The 15,374-nt window shown below is 68.3% G+C and overlaps 3 protein-coding genes and 1 long non-coding RNA gene across 5 annotated transcripts in view; 2 read left to right on the forward strand and 2 right to left on the reverse strand.

Moving 5' to 3' along the window:
• The window catches only part of NFIX (nuclear factor I X), a 71,839-nt gene that overhangs the window by 54,749 nt on the left and 1,716 nt on the right, over nucleotides 1-15,374 (reverse strand). The gene's annotated exons all lie outside the window — the stretch shown is intronic.
• On the forward strand, nucleotides 82-3,331 carry LOC135323990 (uncharacterized). Its single transcript, XR_010385428.1, has 3 exons — nucleotides 82-1,511; nucleotides 2,420-2,473; nucleotides 3,109-3,331. It is a non-coding gene; the product is annotated as an uncharacterized LOC135323990 (long non-coding RNA).
• Nucleotides 3,521-6,062, forward strand: SYCE2 (synaptonemal complex central element protein 2). Its single transcript, XM_064499378.1, has 3 exons — nucleotides 3,521-3,865; nucleotides 4,021-4,246; nucleotides 5,336-6,062. Exons 1-3 carry the CDS (start codon nucleotides 3,837-3,839, stop codon nucleotides 5,528-5,530), a joined length of 450 nt encoding a protein of 149 aa, XP_064355448.1. The 5' UTR covers nucleotides 3,521-3,836; the 3' UTR covers nucleotides 5,531-6,062.
• GCDH (glutaryl-CoA dehydrogenase) lies at nucleotides 6,905-15,047 on the reverse strand. The gene is made up of 11 exons (XM_064499363.1): nucleotides 14,974-15,047; nucleotides 14,106-14,189; nucleotides 12,317-12,451; nucleotides 10,435-10,497; nucleotides 9,283-9,453; nucleotides 8,182-8,311; nucleotides 7,887-8,103; nucleotides 7,696-7,799; nucleotides 7,495-7,620; nucleotides 7,248-7,408; nucleotides 6,905-7,133 (listed from the first exon to the last, which is right to left on the reverse strand). The coding sequence occupies exons 2-11, from the start codon at nucleotides 14,182-14,184 to the stop codon at nucleotides 7,060-7,062; spliced, it is 1,260 nt and encodes a 419-aa protein (XP_064355433.1). The 5' UTR covers nucleotides 14,185-14,189; nucleotides 14,974-15,047; the 3' UTR covers nucleotides 6,905-7,059.

Genomic DNA, 15,374 nt, shown 5'->3' on the forward strand with positions numbered 1-15,374 from the left:
GGGGGGGGCGGCTCCTGCGGGGGGAAAACCTCGAGAGTCAGGTTTTGGCTGTGGAAATATCACCCCGTTCCAGGTCCCGGCCCCCCCCCCCCCAAGGCCGTCCCACCCCCCCGGCAGCCGTCCCAGCTGCCGTTGCCTGTTTAAACAACAAAAAATCATTAAAACAGACCTAAAGTGCCCCCGGCTCGCGCAGGCGAGGCGCCTGGCACGGCCCCCCCCGCCCCCAGCCGGGGATTTCCAGGCCTCTGCAGCGAATCCCGCTCAAACGGGGGCCTGGGGGGGCCACGAGCTGCCAAAACGGGCCCAAAGCGCGCGGAAACGGGTGCTGTGTAACTCGGCAGCGTTTAGTTGAAGGGAACCTCAGGCCAAACGTGATTTCCGCTCGCGTGGGCCGTGCCGAGCTGCCCCGAAGGCGCTCTGGAGCGCGCGGCGAAGCCATCGGGTCACTTTGCTTAAAAAAACTGGGTTTTGAGCCCAATTACTGCAGCGGGAGACCGTCCCCGCTCCCTGCTGCCTCCCTGCCGGCTGCAAAGCCGCAGCAGCGCTCCCAAAGCCGCAGCGACACGACGGCTCTGCAGCGAAACACATGGGCATCGCTCGGTGCCAGAGGAAGCGACTCCGCGCCGTTCGTGCAAGGGCTTGGGGGGCCGGGGGGGGATCTGCTGCCCCTCGGAAGCCTCCTGGCAGCTGCGAGCGGGAGAGGCGCCAGCTCCCGAGCCGCGCGCCGAGAAGCGGCTCCGAGCGGGAGTCACGTTGCCGGAGTTGGATGCAATTATGCAAATCCGTACCAAAGAGCCTCCTGCTCCCGCTCCGAAAGTGGTGGCACCGTCCCCGCTTTCGAACCGCCGCGTTTGCAGCCCCGGCGGAGCCTGCCAGGTTCGCTCCGCTTGGCACCGGCGACGGCCTCCCCCTGCTCTCGGATGGGCCCGCAGAGCGGCAGGGACCCGCGCGCCAGCAGCGGGAGCCAGGCAGGCTCTGCCATCTCGCTGATTGGAGCGACTTGAAAAGGAAAACCTGGGCGGGGGGACAGGACAAAGCCTGGCGTTTTGGCAGCCCCCCTCAGCTCTGCCCGTGCCCTGTCCAGAAGAGCCTGGGATCCCCCCGGGCCGCCGCGCTCTCCCTCCGCCACAGCCCGCCTCAGCCATGATCCCCCTTCGCCTCAGCCTTTGGGGCTCCCCCGCCCCAAAATGTCTCCCCTCGCCCCAACCCGAGGCTTCTCGCCCCAGCCTAGTCCCAAGCGTCCCTTCGACCCACAACCCTCCTCCTCGCCCCAAATCCTGGCACTCCCCCCGCCTCGTGCCCACCCTCCGCCACCGCTCCGCCATTTTGACTCCGGCGCCTCCTTCCCCTCACAGCCCTGCCCTTCCCGCCTTTTCTCTCGCGGCCGCTCATTGGCGGAGCCGCGGCCGCGGCGGGCGCTGATTGGTCGGCGCGGGTGTCCGTCGCCGCCCGCCCGCCGCGCTCTCCCCGGCGAGGCCGCTGAGGGGAAATGGCGGGAGCGGCGGTGCGGGGTGAGGAGCGGGGCGGCCGGGGGGGGTCCGCACGGCCCCGGGGGCCGGCTCCCCCTCCCTTTGACGGGGGGGCTCGTCTGGTGTGGGTTCCCCATGAGGGGCCCCGGTTTTGGGGTCCTCTGTCCCTCTGGGCCCTCTTTTTCCGGGGCCCAACATGGCCTCCCTGGCCTGTGAAGCCCCCCCGCCCTAGAGGGTCGCCATTTCCAGCCCCCTTCCCCCCCCCCCAGGGCTCCCCTGTTCCTGAGGCGGGATCCCAGCCCCCTTCCCCACCCCACATCTGCGTCTCGGGGCCTGGCTTCGCCTGGGGTGGCCCCATCTCCACTCCATCTGGTCTTGTGGGCCCCCCCTGCTCCCCTAGGCTGTGTTTCTAGATATTTCTATTTATAGGGACATAAGCCCCCACCGCACATTGGCTCTTCTTATTTTGAGGCACATATTCACCTTTGGTTCTGGCTTGCTGGAAATTATTTGAGCTGGGGAGGGGGATGTATTTCTATTTTTGAGCAGAAATAAAACAGGCTGCCTGTTCTGGATGTTTAAAATACAAAAACTGCCCCTCAATACCAGTGTGTTGGCTGAAGCTTAGCAGAAGTGGGAAAAAAAAGTGTACTTATTTGCCTCTTGCTGCTTAATTGTGAAGTCATAATTTTACACTTTCATTTGCTGCTTTTAACCTTCCTTTATTTAGTAATGGAAAATTAGGGCTCTGTGATAATGCAGCAATCCCAGAAGCTCTTCTGGGGCTGGGGATGTTCCCCCCCCAATAAACCCCTCATCTGTTGAGAGGGTCCAGAGGGGTCTCTCGAGTCGCTGCCAGGAACTAGCCTCGAGCTGTGTTCCAGCTTAGTAAATAAATCATGATATTGCCACTAACTGGGTATTTGCCTTTCCAAATTCATGTCCTCCAGGCTTTTGAGGAGGCTTTTCGTCGTGGAGCACGCGGCCGCCGCTCTCAGAGCGAGGTAAAAGCAGCCCCTGCCGCTTCGGGGTGGTTGTTTGGGAGAGCGGGAGGTTGCTGGCGGGCGGGTGTTGCTCGGGGGGGCCGCCCGGGAAGCCCCCTCCTCGGCTGGCAGCGCGACGCGCTCGAGCGGGGGAACAATGTAAGCAGCTGTCGTTTCCTGCCAGGATTTGCGGCAGCCTCCTGCGCTATTTGTTTATTCCCTCATTGTCGCGCTGAACCGTTTTCCTCACGCGTCACCTGCGTTTGCGGGCACGGACTCAGCCCCGTATGGCCTGTCCGGAAACCGGGAGCGACTCCCGGGCAATATCCCGGTATAAAACCGGGCCTGAGCACACCGAGTTGCCTCAGAAATGGGTTTCTTGTCTCACAGAGGGGGGAAAAATAAAGGTTTAATTTTTGGTTCATTAGAAAAAAACGGAGTTTGGGACTTCTCAGCTGCTTTGGGCTGAGGAAGACGCGCGGAGCAGCTGCAGTCCGCGGGTTCGTGTCTGTGAGGGCGCGGCCGGGGTGCCTGGGCGCTCCCCCGCCACGCGCCTCCCTAGCTGTTGCTGCTTCTCCGCGTCCGAAAGCCCCAGCGGAGACCGTTCCCTGCTCTCCCCGGTGCAAGCAGCCGAGAAAAGCAGTTATTTCCCGCAGAACGAACGCGCCAAACCAACGAGAGCGAGGCAGGGAAGGGAGCCTCGAGGCGCGGCGCTCGGCAGAGCTCCCGGCCCCCCGTGAGCCTGAGCCCCGCGTCCCTCCTCCGCGAAGGCCGCCATGGCGGATCAGGAGTGCGAAAACGAGGCGCTGGAGCAGGAGGTGCTGCGGCCCGACAGCCCCTTCTTCGCCGGCTTGGAGCGGGGCGAGGCGCCCGGCGAGGCGCCCGCGAGGTGAGCGGCTCCGGGGCGGCGCGCGGAAACGCCGCGGGCCGGGAACGCGGGGCCGCGCTTCGCGCCGCAGACCCGCCGGAAGAGCCGCGCTCGATGGGAAGCAGCGCGAGGGACGAGTCGCGATGCGCTCGTTAGCGGGATCTCCCGCTCCGGCAGAACTGGGATGCCTAATTAGCGTAACCGGCCAGGCAGGATGGTCCTAATTGTGGCGCTCGTTAAGTTACGTAGGAGCTAGCGCACCGTTTCTCAAAGGAAGCCCCTCTGTTTTGGGGAAAAAACTCCCCACCGAGGCCACAGATGGCTGTGCGCCGCGTTGCCAGCTCAAAATTGGGCCAGAAAGTGAATATTTGTGCATTGTAGCCCTTCCTGCCCTCTCCCTCGCGTTCCGTTTGCCGTTCCTTGGGACGGGAGCGCCTCCGGCTTCGTAATTAGCCGCGGTTGTCGCTCAGGCCGGCGCCCGGGGGCCGCTCGGCGCTCCGGTTTGCGCCGCAGCGGATGGCTCCTTCGGATCGTCCCGGCGCGCGGTGAGGGGGGAGAGGCCGCGGCGTTCCCGGGGATGCGGGGCACGAGCCGGCGCCCGGCCGCGCCGCTCAGCCCCGCCAGGCGGAACGGGGCGTCGGACTCGGCGAGGCGCTTAGCGACCGAGCCCGCCTCGCGTTTGTCCCCCGTCGGGGCGCAGGAAGGAGGCGGCGGCGGCGGCGGCGTTGGCGGCGGGGGGGGGCCCCGGCGAGGCGGCGGCGGCGTTGGCGGTGCCGGAGGGGAAGGCGGCCGCCTACTTTGCGGCGCTGGCGGCCCAGCTGGGCGCCCTGCAGCAGCGCACGCAGCAGCTGGTCGACAGGGTCAACGAGAACCGCAAGAAGGACCACGCGCTCATGAGCAGCTTCCGCGAGAGCCTGCTGCTCAAGGTGAGGGGGGGGCCAGGGGCCCGGGGGTCCCCAGGGGCGAGGGGCAAGGTGGGGCGGGGGGCCTGGGGGGGTAGGGGTCCCAGGTGGGCGGGGGTCCTGGGGGGTGAGAGGCTCGGGGGGGCGAGGGTCCTGGGAGGCGGCGGTCCAGGTGGGGGGGTCCAGGTGGGGGGGTCTCGGGGGGATGAGGGTCTCATGGGGCAGGGTCCTGGGGGGCGGGGGTCTCGGGGGGGCTGAGGGTCCCAGGGGGGCTTCAGCTCAGGGGGCTGAGGGTCCTGGGGGGCCAGGGGCTTGCGGGGGTGAGGGTCCTGGGGGGCAGGGGTCCTGGGGGGGGGGTGAGGGTCTTGGGGGGGCACACAGCTGCCGTGCTTGGGGAAGGCAGCAGGCAAAAGCCAAGCGTTAAAAAGCCAAAAGCCAAGGTTTAAAAAAGCCAAGCTTAAAGCTTAAAGAAAGCAAAAGCAGAGGCTTAAAAGCAAAAGCCAAGCTTAGAAAAGGCAAAAGCCAAGCTTAGAAAAGGCAAAAGCCAAGCTTTAGAAAAGGCAAAAGCCAAGCTTTAGAAAAGGCAAAAGCCAAGCTTAGAAAAGGCAAAAGCCAAGCTTAGAAAAGGCAAAAGCCAAGCTTTAGAAAAGGCAAAAGCCAAGCTTTAGAAAAGGCAAAAGCCAAGCTTAGAAAAGGCAAAAGCCAAGCTTAGAAAAGGCAAAAGCCAAGCTTAGAAAAGGCAAAAGCCAAGCTTAGAAAAGGCAAAAGCCAAGCTTAAAAAAAGGCAAAAGCCAAGCTTAAAAAAAGGCAAAAGCCAAGCTTAAAAAGGCAAAAGCCAAGGTTTAAAAAAGCCAAGCTTAAAAAAAGGCAAAAGCCAAGCTTAAAAAGGCAAAAGCCAAGCTTAAAAAGGCAAAAGCCAAGCTTAAAAAAAGCGAAGGCCAAGCTCAGAAAAGGCAAAGGCCACGCGTTGGAAGCCGCGCCGCCAGCCGCGCCGTGGGGCGGGCGGGAGAGAGGCCGGGCGTTCACCGCCTTGGCTGCGGCGGGCGCGCGGGGCTGGGGGGCCGCGGCCCTGTGCCCCCCCCCCGTTCTGACGTGCCGGGGGGGCGCGGCGAGGTGTCGAGCCTGGCGGAGGAGCTGGAGGAGCGCGTGTTCCGCCTCTACGCCGCCCACAACGAGCTGATCCAGGCGGCGCTGCGGGAGCTGCAGCGGGTCACCGAGAGCATCGGCCGCGGCGAGCGGGAGCTGCGGCACGTCTGCCGCACCGTGCAGGCCGCCTACGAGGAGCTCTGCCTGCGCCCCGAGCCCTGAGCGCCCGCGGCCCCTCCCGGCCCCCCCGGCGGCGGGTGCAGGGCGTCAGCGCTTCCTAGAGAGAGCTTTCACGTTTTATGTAGAGCTTTAACGCAGCGTATAAAGCTCCAACGTTTCATGTATAAAGCTCCAACATTTCATGTATAGAGCTTTAGCGTTTCATGTATAGAGCTTTAGCGTTTCATGTATAAAGCTCCAACGTTTTATGTATAGAGCTCCAACGTTTCATGTATAGAGCTTTAGCATTTCATGTATAGAGCTCCAACGTTTCATGTATAGAGCTCCAACGTTTCATGTATAGAGCTTCAACGTTTCATGTATAAAGCTCCAACGTTTCATATATAAAGTTTCAGCGTTTCATATATAGAGCTTTAACGCTTTATGTAGAGCTTTAACGCTGCGTATAAAGCTTCAACGTTTTATGTATAAAGCTCCAACGTTGCATGTATAGAGCTTTAGCGTTTCATGTATAAAGCTTGAACATTTTATGTATAAAGCTTTAACGTTTCATATATAAAGTTTCAGCATTTCATATATAAAGTTTCAGTGTTTCATATATAAAGCTTCAACGCTACGTATAAAGCTTCAACGCTATGCAGAAGGCTTTAGTGTTAGATATAAAGCTTTAACGTTAGATATAAAGCTTTAACGCTATGTATAAAGCTTTAACGCTATGTATAAAGCGTTAACGCTAGATATATAAAGTGTTAACGTTAGATATAAAGCATTAATACTATATATATCTAACGTTAACGCTTTATATCTAACGTTAACGCTATATCTAGTGTTAACGCTTTATATCTAACGTTAACGCTGTATCTAGTGTTAACGCTTTATAAAGTGTTAACGCTAGATATAAAGCTTTAACATTAGATAATACAAAGCTTTAACGTTTTATATAAAGCGTTAACCCTAGATATAAAGCTTTAACGTTTTATATATAAAGCGTTAACGTTACATATAAAGCGTTAACACTACGTATAAAGCTCTAACTCTATGTATAAAGTGTTAACGCTTTAGATATAAAGCTCTAACGCTAGATATAAAGTGTTAACATTACATATAAAGCGTTAATGTTTTACATATAAAGCTCTAACGTTAGCTATAAAGTGTTGACACTATATATAAGAAAGGGGGACGTCCCCCGGACGCCCGCGGCTCGGTTCGGCGGCGCTCGTCCCGCGGGGCCGGGGCCGGCAGAGGCGCCGGGGGCTTCTCGCCCCGTGCGAGGGGGAGGCGGGCGGCGTTGCGCCCCGTCCCCCGTGTCCCGCTGCCTCCCCGCGCGTCCGTGCGTCTGTCCGCGTGTCCGTGCGGGACGCGGCCGGGCCGACACCGCCGACACCGCCGGATGGGCGCGAGGAGCCGGCGCCCAGCGCCTTTTCCACCCTTTATTGGCACCAGCAGATCGCGTCCGCGCACGCGGGGGGGGGGGCAAACCCCCCCCGATCCATCCGCCCCCCCGAATCAACGGGGCCTCCGCACACCGGTGCCACCCCGGCAGCGTCACCACCGTCCCGCGCCGCCGGCCGCTACTTCCCGGCGGAGAAGGCCTGGATGCCGGTGATGGCTCTGCCCAGGATCAGCGCGTGGATGTCGTGGGTGCCTGCGGGCGCCGCACCTCGTCCTCGGCCCCTTCTTTTCCCCCCAGGGGTTTTCCTAACCCCCCCGGGGGGGTTTTGGGGTCTTTTTGGGGGGTTTTGGGGTTGTTTTTTTTTACCCTCGTAGGTGTTGACGGCCTCCAGGTTGAGGAGGTGCCGGATGACGTGGTACTCGTCGCAGATGCCGTTGCCGCCCAGCATGTCGCGCGCCTGCCGCGCCACCTCCAGCGCCTTGCCGCACGAGTTGCGCTTCAGCATGGACGCCAGCTCCGGCGCCGCCCTGCCGCCAGCGCCCCGTCAGCGCCGTGGGGCAGCGCCGTGGGGCAGCGCCGTGGGGCGGGCGGGGGGGGCGGCGGGGGGGGGTACCTGCCCTCGTCGCGGAGGCGGCCCAGGCGCAGGCAGGCCTGCAGCCCCAGCGCGATCTCCGTCGCCATGTCGGCCAGCTTCTTCTGCACCAGCTGGTTGCGGGCCAGCGGCCCCCCGAACTGCTCCCTGCGGCCCAGCGGCGCCCCTCAGGCCGGGCCGGCGCCGTGGGGCGGCTATGGGGCGGCTATGGGGCGGCGTTACCTGTCGAGGACGTACTGCCGCGCCGTCTCCAGGCAGAACTCGGCGGCGCCCAGGGCGCCCCAGGCGATGCCGTAGCGGGCGCTGTCGAGGCAGCCGAGGGGGCCCTGGGGGGGGGGGGGGGGGGCGGCGTCACCCCACGGCGCCGTGGGGCACGGCGTGGGGCATTGGGGGCGGGGGGTTATCCGGCTCACCGCCAGCCCCACGGCGCCGGGCAGCAGGGCGTCGCGCGGCACCTCCACGTCGTCGAGCAGGATGGTGCCGGTGGCGGAGGCGCGGAGGGCGAACTTGCCGGCGATGGCGGCGGTGCTGAGGCCCCGGGCGCCGCGCTCCAGCACGAAGCCCCGCAGCCGCCCGTCCTCGCAGGCCGCCCACACCACGAAGAGCTCGGCCAGCGGCGCGTTGGTGATCCTGGGGGGTCCGGGGCGGGGGGGGGGTCAGGGGGGGTCTGGGGGTGCAGGGGGGGGGCCACGCGGGGGGGGGGCTCACCAGGTCTTGGTGCCGCGCAGGCGGTAGGTGCGGGCGGCGGCGTCGTAGCGGGCGCGCGTCTCCAGCCCCCCCGCGTCGCTCCCGCGGTTCGGCTCCGTCAGCCCGAAGCAGCCCAGCAGCTCCCCCCGCGCTGCCGAGGCACCGCTGCCCCACGGCCGGACCCACGGACGCACCCGCGGCCCCACGCCTGCCCCACGCCTGCCCCACAGCCCCACGGGCCGCCCCACTGCCCCACACCTGCCCTCCCGTCCCCTCTCCAGCCCTCCCCATGGCTCCCACCTGCCCCACAGCCTGCCCCACACCTGCCCCATGCCTCCCCTCCTGCCCCACGGCCCCCCCATTGCCCCACACCTGCCCTCCCGTCCCCTCTCCAGCCCACCCATGGCCCCACGCCTGCCCCACAGCCTGCCCCACACCTGCCCCACACCTCCCCTCCCGCCCCACGGTCCCCCCACTGCCCCACACCTGCCCTCCCACCCCCTCCCCAGCCCACCCACGGCCCCCCCGCCTGCCCTCCCTCCTGCCCCACAGCCCCACACCTGCCCCACACGTGCCCTCCCACCCCCTCTCCAGCCCTCCCCATGGCTCCCACCTGCCCCACAGCCTGCCCCACGCCTCCCCTCCTGCCCCACGGCCTCCCCTCCTGCAACCCCTCCTGCCCCACAGCCCCCCCTCCTGCCCCACAGCCCCCTCCTGCCCCACAGGCAGCCCCAGTGCCCCCCTCCTGCCCCACTGCCCCCTCCTGCCCCACAGCCCCCCCTCCTGCCCCACAACCTGCCCCACTGCCCCCCATCCTGCTCCAATGCCCTGTCCTGCCCCCCTCCCTGCCCCCTCCTGCCCCATAGCCCCTCTCCTGTCCCAAAGCCCCCGTCCTGCCCCCCTCCTGCCCCACGGCCCCCCTTCTGCCCCCCTGCACCCCCACCTGCCCCATTGCCCCCCCGTTCTGTCCCACTGCCCCCCTCCCTGCCCCCTCCTGCCCCATTGCACCCCTCTGTGCCCCCTCCCTGCCCCATTGCCCCCCTCTGTGCCTCCTCCCTGCCCCCCTGCACCCCCACCTGCCCCACTGCCCCCCTGTTCTGCCCCACTGCGGGGGGTCCTCACCGAGGGGGGGCAGGTAGCGGCGGCGCTGGGCCTCGGAGCCGTAGGCGTGCAGGGCGTGCATCACCAGCGAGGACTGGACGCTCAGCAGCGAGCGGTAGCTGCTGTCCACCCGCTCCAGCTCCCGCGCCACCAGCCCGTAGGACACGGCCGAGGCCCCCGCGCAGCCGTACCCTGCCGCGACCCACGGCTGCCCCACGGCTGCCCCACGGCCGCCCCACGGCCGCCCCCGTGGCCGCCCCGCGCCCGCTCCAGCTCCCGCGCCACCAGCCCGTAGGACACGGCCGAGGCCCCCGCGCAGCCGTACCCTGCCGCCGGCACCCACGCTGCCCCACGGCTGCCCCACGGCCGCCCCACGGCCACCCCACGCTGCCCCACACCAGCTTCAGCACAGCCCAGGGCCCCCCTGCTCACCCAGGGACCCCCCCCATAACCCCCCTGCTCCCCCAGGGGATCCCTGGGCCCCCCACAGCCCCCATTCTCCCCCCAGGGACCCCCAGGGACTCCCCATAGCTCTCCCTGCCCCCCCAGGGGACCCCTGGACCCCCCACAGCCCCCATTCTCCCCCCAGGGACCCCCATGGCCCCCCCATAACTCCCCCTGCTCCCCCCAGGGACCCTTGGACCCCCCACAGCCCCCATTCTCCCCCCAGGGACCCCCATGGCCCCCCCATAGCTCCCACTGCTCCCCCCAGGGACCCCTGGGCCCCCCACAGCCCCCATTCTCCCCCCAGGGACCCCCATGGCCCCCCCATAGCTCTCCCTGCCCCCCCAGGGGACCCCTGGACCCCCCATTCTCCCCCCAGGGACCCCCATGGCCCCCCCATAGCTCTCCCTGCCCTCCCCAGGAGACCCCTGGGCCCCCCACAGCCCCCATTCTCCCCCCAGGGACCCCCATGGCCCCCCCATAGCTCCCCCTGCTCCCCCCCAGCAGACCCCCGGACCCCCCACAGCCCCCATTCTCCCCTCAGGGACCCCCATGGCCCCCCCATAGCTCTCCCTGCCCCCCCAGGAGACCCCTGGACCCCCCAGAGCCCCCATTCTCCCCCCAGGGACCCCCCAAAGCCCCCTTGCTCCTCTGGGCCCCCCATTCCCCCCCCCAGGGCCCCCAGCCCCCCCGTGGCACCCCAGGGCCCCTCCCCAGCGCCCCGCTCACCCTTAATGGTGAGGCCCAGCACCCCCAGCTGCCCCATCTCGGTCAGGATCTCCCGGTCGAAGACTGGAGGGGGGGGCACGGGGGGGCTGTCGGGGGGGCGGGGGGGACCCCAGAGCCGGGGGCTGCCCCACAACGGCCCCCCGGGCCTGCAGGGGGGGGACGGGGGGAGAAGGAGGGTGCCGAGGGGTGTCTGGGGGGTACCTGGGGGTATCAAGGGGTGTCTGGGGGTACCTGGGGGTATTGGGGGGTGTCTGGGGGTACAAGGGGGTGTCTGGGGCGTAGCTGAGGGTGCTGGGGGGCATCAAGGGGTGCCTGGGGGGTACCTGGGGGGGCGAGGGGGCATCGGGGGTGCCAAGGAGGCATCTGGGGGGCACCGGGGGTATCAGGGGGGGCCTGGGGGTATCTAGGGGTACCTGGGGGGTACCTGGGGGGGGTCAGGGGGTACCTGGGGGTATCTAGGGGTACCTGGGGGCACCGGGGGTATCAGGGAGGGCCTGGGGGTATCTAGGGGCACCTGGGGGGTACCTGGGGGGGGTCAGGGGGTACCTGGGAGGTCCCTAGGGGGGCACCGGGGGGGTGGGGCAGGATTCGGGGTGCAGGGGGGGGTTGGGGATCAGGGGCACGGGGCAGGATTAGGGGCAGTTTGGGGGCAGTTTGGGGGGTTTTGGGGCGCAGGAACCTTCGTGGCGGTGGGCGCGCAGCACGCGGGGCAGGATGGGGGCAGGATTGCGGGGTTTGGGGGCAGGACGGGGGGTTTGGGGGCACGCCGTGGGGCAGGCCGTGGGGCAGGCCGTGGGGCAGGCCGTGGGGCAGGCCCCTTCGTGGCGGTGGGTGCACAGCACGTGGGGCAGGATTGGGGCAGGATCAGGGGGTTTGGGGGCAAGACGGGGGGTTTGGGGGCGGGCCGTGGGGCAGGCTGTGGGGCAGGCTGTGGGGCAGGCACCTTCGTGGCGGTGGGCGCGCAGCACGCGGGGCAGGATTGGGGCAGGATCAGGGGGTTTGGGGGCAGGATTGCGGGGTTTGGGGCCACGCCGTGGGGCAGGCCGTGGGGCAGGCCGTGGGGCAGGCACCTTCGTGGCGGTGGGCGCGCAGCACGCGGGGCAGGATGGGGGCAGGATTGTGGGGTTTGGGGGCAGGACGGGGGGTTTGGGGCCACGCCGTGGGGCAGGCCGTGGGGCAGGCCGTGGGGCAGGCACCTTCGTGGCGGTGGGCGCGCAGCACGCGGGGCAGGATGGGGGCAGGATTGTGGGGTTTGGGGGCAGGACGGGGGGTTTGGGGCCACGCCGTGGGGCAGGCCGTGGGGCAGGCCGTGGGGCAGGCACCTTCGTGGCGGTGGGCGCGCAGCACGCGGGGCAGGATGGGGGCAGGATTGTGGGGTTTGGGGGCAGGACGGGGGGTTTGGGGCCGGGCCGTGGGGCAGGCCGTGGGGCAGGCCGTGGGGCAGGCACCTTCGTGGCGGTGGGCGCGCAGCACGCGGGGCAGGATGGGGGCAGGATCAGGGGGTTTGGGGGCAGGACGGGGGGCAGGACGGGGGGTTTGGGGGCAGGACGGGGGGTTTGGGGCCGGGCCGTGGGGCAGGCCGTGGGGCAGGCCGTGGGGCAGGCACCTTCGTGGCGGTGGGCGCGCAGCACGCGGGGCAGGATGGGGGCAGGATCAGGGGGTTTGGGGGCAGGACGGGGGGCAGGACGGGGGATTTGGGGCCACGCCGTGGGGCAGGCCGTGGGGCAGGCCGTGGGGCAGGCACCTTCGTGGCGGTGGGCGCGCAGCACGCGGGGCAGGATGGGGGCAGGATCAGGGGGTTTGGGGGCAGGACGGGGGGCAGGACGGGGGATTTGGGGCCACGCCGTGGGGCAGGCCGTGGGGCAGGCCGTGGGGCAGGCACCTTCGTGGCGGTGGGCGCGCAGCACGCGGGGCAGCAGCTGCTGCTGGCAGTAGCTGCGGAAGGCGTCGCGCAGCAGCCGCTCCTCGGGCGTCAGCTGCTCCTCCAGGCGCAGCGGGTCCCGCCACGAGAAGGGCTCTGCGGCACCGGGCGGCTGCGGGCACCCACGGGCACCCACGGGCACCCACAGGGACCCACAGGGACCCACGGGCACCCCACAGGGACCCACAGGCACCCACAGGGACCCACGGGCACCCACAGGCACCCACAGAGACCCACGGGCACCCACAGGGACCCACGGGCACCCCACAGGCACCCACAGGGACCCACAGAGACCCACGGGCACCCACGGGCACCCACAGAGACCCACGGGGACCCACGGGCACCCACAGAGACCCACGGGCACCCCACAGGGACCCACGGGCACCCACAGGCACCCCACAGGCACCCACAGGGACCCACGGGCATGGGGGAGCCCCACGGGGACCCACAGAGACCCACGGGCACCCCACAGGGACCCACGGGCATGGGGGAGCCCCACGGGGACCCACGGGCACCCACAGAGACCCACAGCCACCCACGGGCACCCCACAGGGACCCACGGGCATGGGGGAGCCCCACAGGGACCCACGGGCACCCACAGAGACCCACGGGGACCCATGGGCACCCACAGGCACCCCACTGGGACCCACAGGCATCCACAGGGACCCACGGGTGCAGGGGAGCCCCACGAGGACCCACGGGGACCCACAGAGACCCACGGGTGCAGGGGAGCCCCACGGGGACCCACAGGGACCCACAGAGACCCACGGGTGCCGGGGAGCCCCACGGGCACCCATGGGCACCCCACAGGGACCCACGGGGACCCACAGAGACCCACAGGCACCCACAGGTGCAGGGGAGCCCCACGGGGACCCACAGGCACCCACAGAGACCCACGGGTGTGGGGCGCCCCACGGGCACCCACAGGCACCCACAGAGACCCACGGGTGCAGGGGAGCCCCACGGGCACCCACGGGCACCCACAGAAATCCACAGCCACCCACAGGCACCCACAGGGACCCACGGGCGCAGGGGAGCCCCACGGGCACCCACAGAGCCCCATGGGCACTGGGCAGCCCCACGGGCACCCAGGGGTGCTGGGGAGCCCCATCGGGACCCACAGGTGCAGGGGAGCCCCACAGGGACCCATAGGCACTGGGGAGCCCTACCAGGACCCACAGGGACCCACGGGTGCTGGGGAGTCCTGCCAGGACCCACAGGCGCTGGGGAGCCCCACTGGGACCCACGGGCACTGGGGCACCCTGCCAGGACCCACGGGGACCCACGGGCGCTGGGCAGCCCCACAGGCACCCATGGGCACCCACAGGTGCTGGGGCGCGGGTGTGGGGTGGACGTGGGCGCCTGTGGGTGCCCCACATGGGGTGTGGGGTCTCAGCACCCATGGGTGTGGGGTGGACACGGGCGCTCATGGGTGCTGCATGTGGGGTCTTAGCACCCATGGGTGTGGGGCGGACATGGGCACTCGTGGGTGCCCCACATGGGGTGTGGGGTCCCAGCACCCATGGGTGTGGGGTGGACACAGGCCCCATGGCTGCCCCACGTGGGGTGTGGGGTCCCAGCACCCCTGGGTGCAGAGATGTGGGGTGCACACGTGCCCCACATTGGGTGTGGGGTCCCAGCACCCCTGGACGTGGGGCTGTGGGGCGGGTGCGGGCCCCACGGGTGTCGCGGGCAGGGAGCGGGTGCCCCCCAGGGTGGGGGTGCCCCGGGGGGTCCCGGCCCCACTCACCGCGGGGGGGGGCGGTGCTCCGCCGGCGCAGGCCGCCCAGGGCCGGGCGCAGCAGTGGGGCGGCGAGGCGCAGCGCCATGGGGCCTGGGGGGCACGGGGGCACCGCCGCTGCCCCACGGACCCCCCCCACTGCCCCACAGACCCCTCACTGCCCAACAGACCCCCTACTGCCCCATGGACCCCCCTGCCCCACAGACCCCCCCCACTGCCCCACGGACCCCTCACTGCCCCACAGACTCCTCTGCCCCACAGACACCTCTCTGCCCTATGGATCCCCTACTGCCCCCCAGACCTCCCACTGCCCCCCAGCACCACCCCATTGCCCCACAGACCCCCCCCACTGCCCTTCCCAGCACCCCCCACTGCCCCCCAACTGCCTCACGCACCCCCCACTGCCCCACGGACCCCCCCACTGCCCCATGGACCCCCCACTGCCCAAAGGACTTCCTACTGCCCCCCAACTGCCCCACGGACCCCCCCACTGCCCCATGGCCCCCCCACTGCCCCATGGACCCCCAACTGCCCCCCAACACCCCCCACTGCCCTCCCCAGCACCCACAATTGCACCGTGGACCCCCCCCCACTGCCTCCCAGCACCCCCAACTGCCCCCCCAGCACCCACAACTGCCCCAGGGACCCCCAGCTGCCCCCCCAGCACCCCAGCGACCCCGAATTGCCCCCCCAGCTGCCCCACGGGCCCCAGTTGCCCCCCCCAGCACCACCAGCTGCTCCAGAGACCCCTAATCGCCCCAGCGACCCCAGCTGCCCCCCCGCCTCTAAGTGCCCCCGGCCCCCCCCCGCTGCCCCCCATTGCCCCCCATTGCCCCCGGCCCCCCCGGCCCCCCCGCTGCCCCCGGCCCCCCCGCACCGTGCGAGCTCGGCGGCGGCAAAGGGGCCCCAGCAGCCCGCGGCCGTGACGTCACGGGGGGGTGTGAGGCCCGGGGGGCGGGGCGGAAGGGGGCGGGGCGGAAGGGGCGGGGCCTGGACCCTCCCCCGCGCGGGGGCCTCGTGGGCGCCCGGCGACCCCTAGCGGCCGGAGGGCGCGACCGCCCGCGCCTGGCCGGGGCGGGGGGGAGGTTTTTGGTCCCATTTGGGGACATTTTGGGGGGAATCGAGGAGTTTCGCGGTGCCGGGGAGTTTTGCCGGTTTTGGGACGGTTTGGGGGCTTTCAGGGTGCTGGGAGTTTTCAGGGTTTGGGGGCGTTTTGGGGGGATTGGGGGGTTTGAGGGTGCTGGGAGTTTTGAGGCATTTGGGGACATTTTGGGGGGA

The sequence above is a fragment of the Dromaius novaehollandiae genome, chromosome 33 (genome assembly GCF_036370855.1).
Source record: "Dromaius novaehollandiae isolate bDroNov1 chromosome 33, bDroNov1.hap1, whole genome shotgun sequence".
NCBI lineage: Eukaryota > Metazoa > Chordata > Aves > Casuariiformes > Dromaiidae > Dromaius > Dromaius novaehollandiae.

Excerpts from the sequence above, each read along its gene's own strand:
- SYCE2 (XM_064499378.1), top strand. The coding sequence starts at position 3,837 with ATGGCTCCTTCGGATCGTCCCGGCGCGCG. Across the intron at positions 3,866-4,020 it reads TCGGATCGTCCCGGCGCGCG|GAAGGAGGCGGCGGCGGCGG; the intron begins GTGAGGGGGGAG and ends GTCGGGGCGCAG. Across the intron at positions 4,247-5,335 it reads GCGAGAGCCTGCTGCTCAAG|GTGTCGAGCCTGGCGGAGGA; the intron begins GTGAGGGGGGGG and ends GGGCGCGGCGAG.
- GCDH (XM_064499363.1), bottom strand. The coding sequence starts at position 14,184 with ATGGCGCTGCGCCTCGCCGCCCCACTGCTGCGCCCGGCCCTGGGCGGC. Across the intron at positions 12,452-14,105 it reads GAGCACCGCCCCCCCCCGCG|AGCCCTTCTCGTGGCGGGAC; the intron begins GTGAGTGGGGCC and ends CCGGTGCCGCAG. Across the intron at positions 8,104-8,181 it reads CTGCGCGGCACCAAGACCTG|GATCACCAACGCGCCGCTGG; the intron begins GTGAGCCCCCCC and ends CGGACCCCCCAG.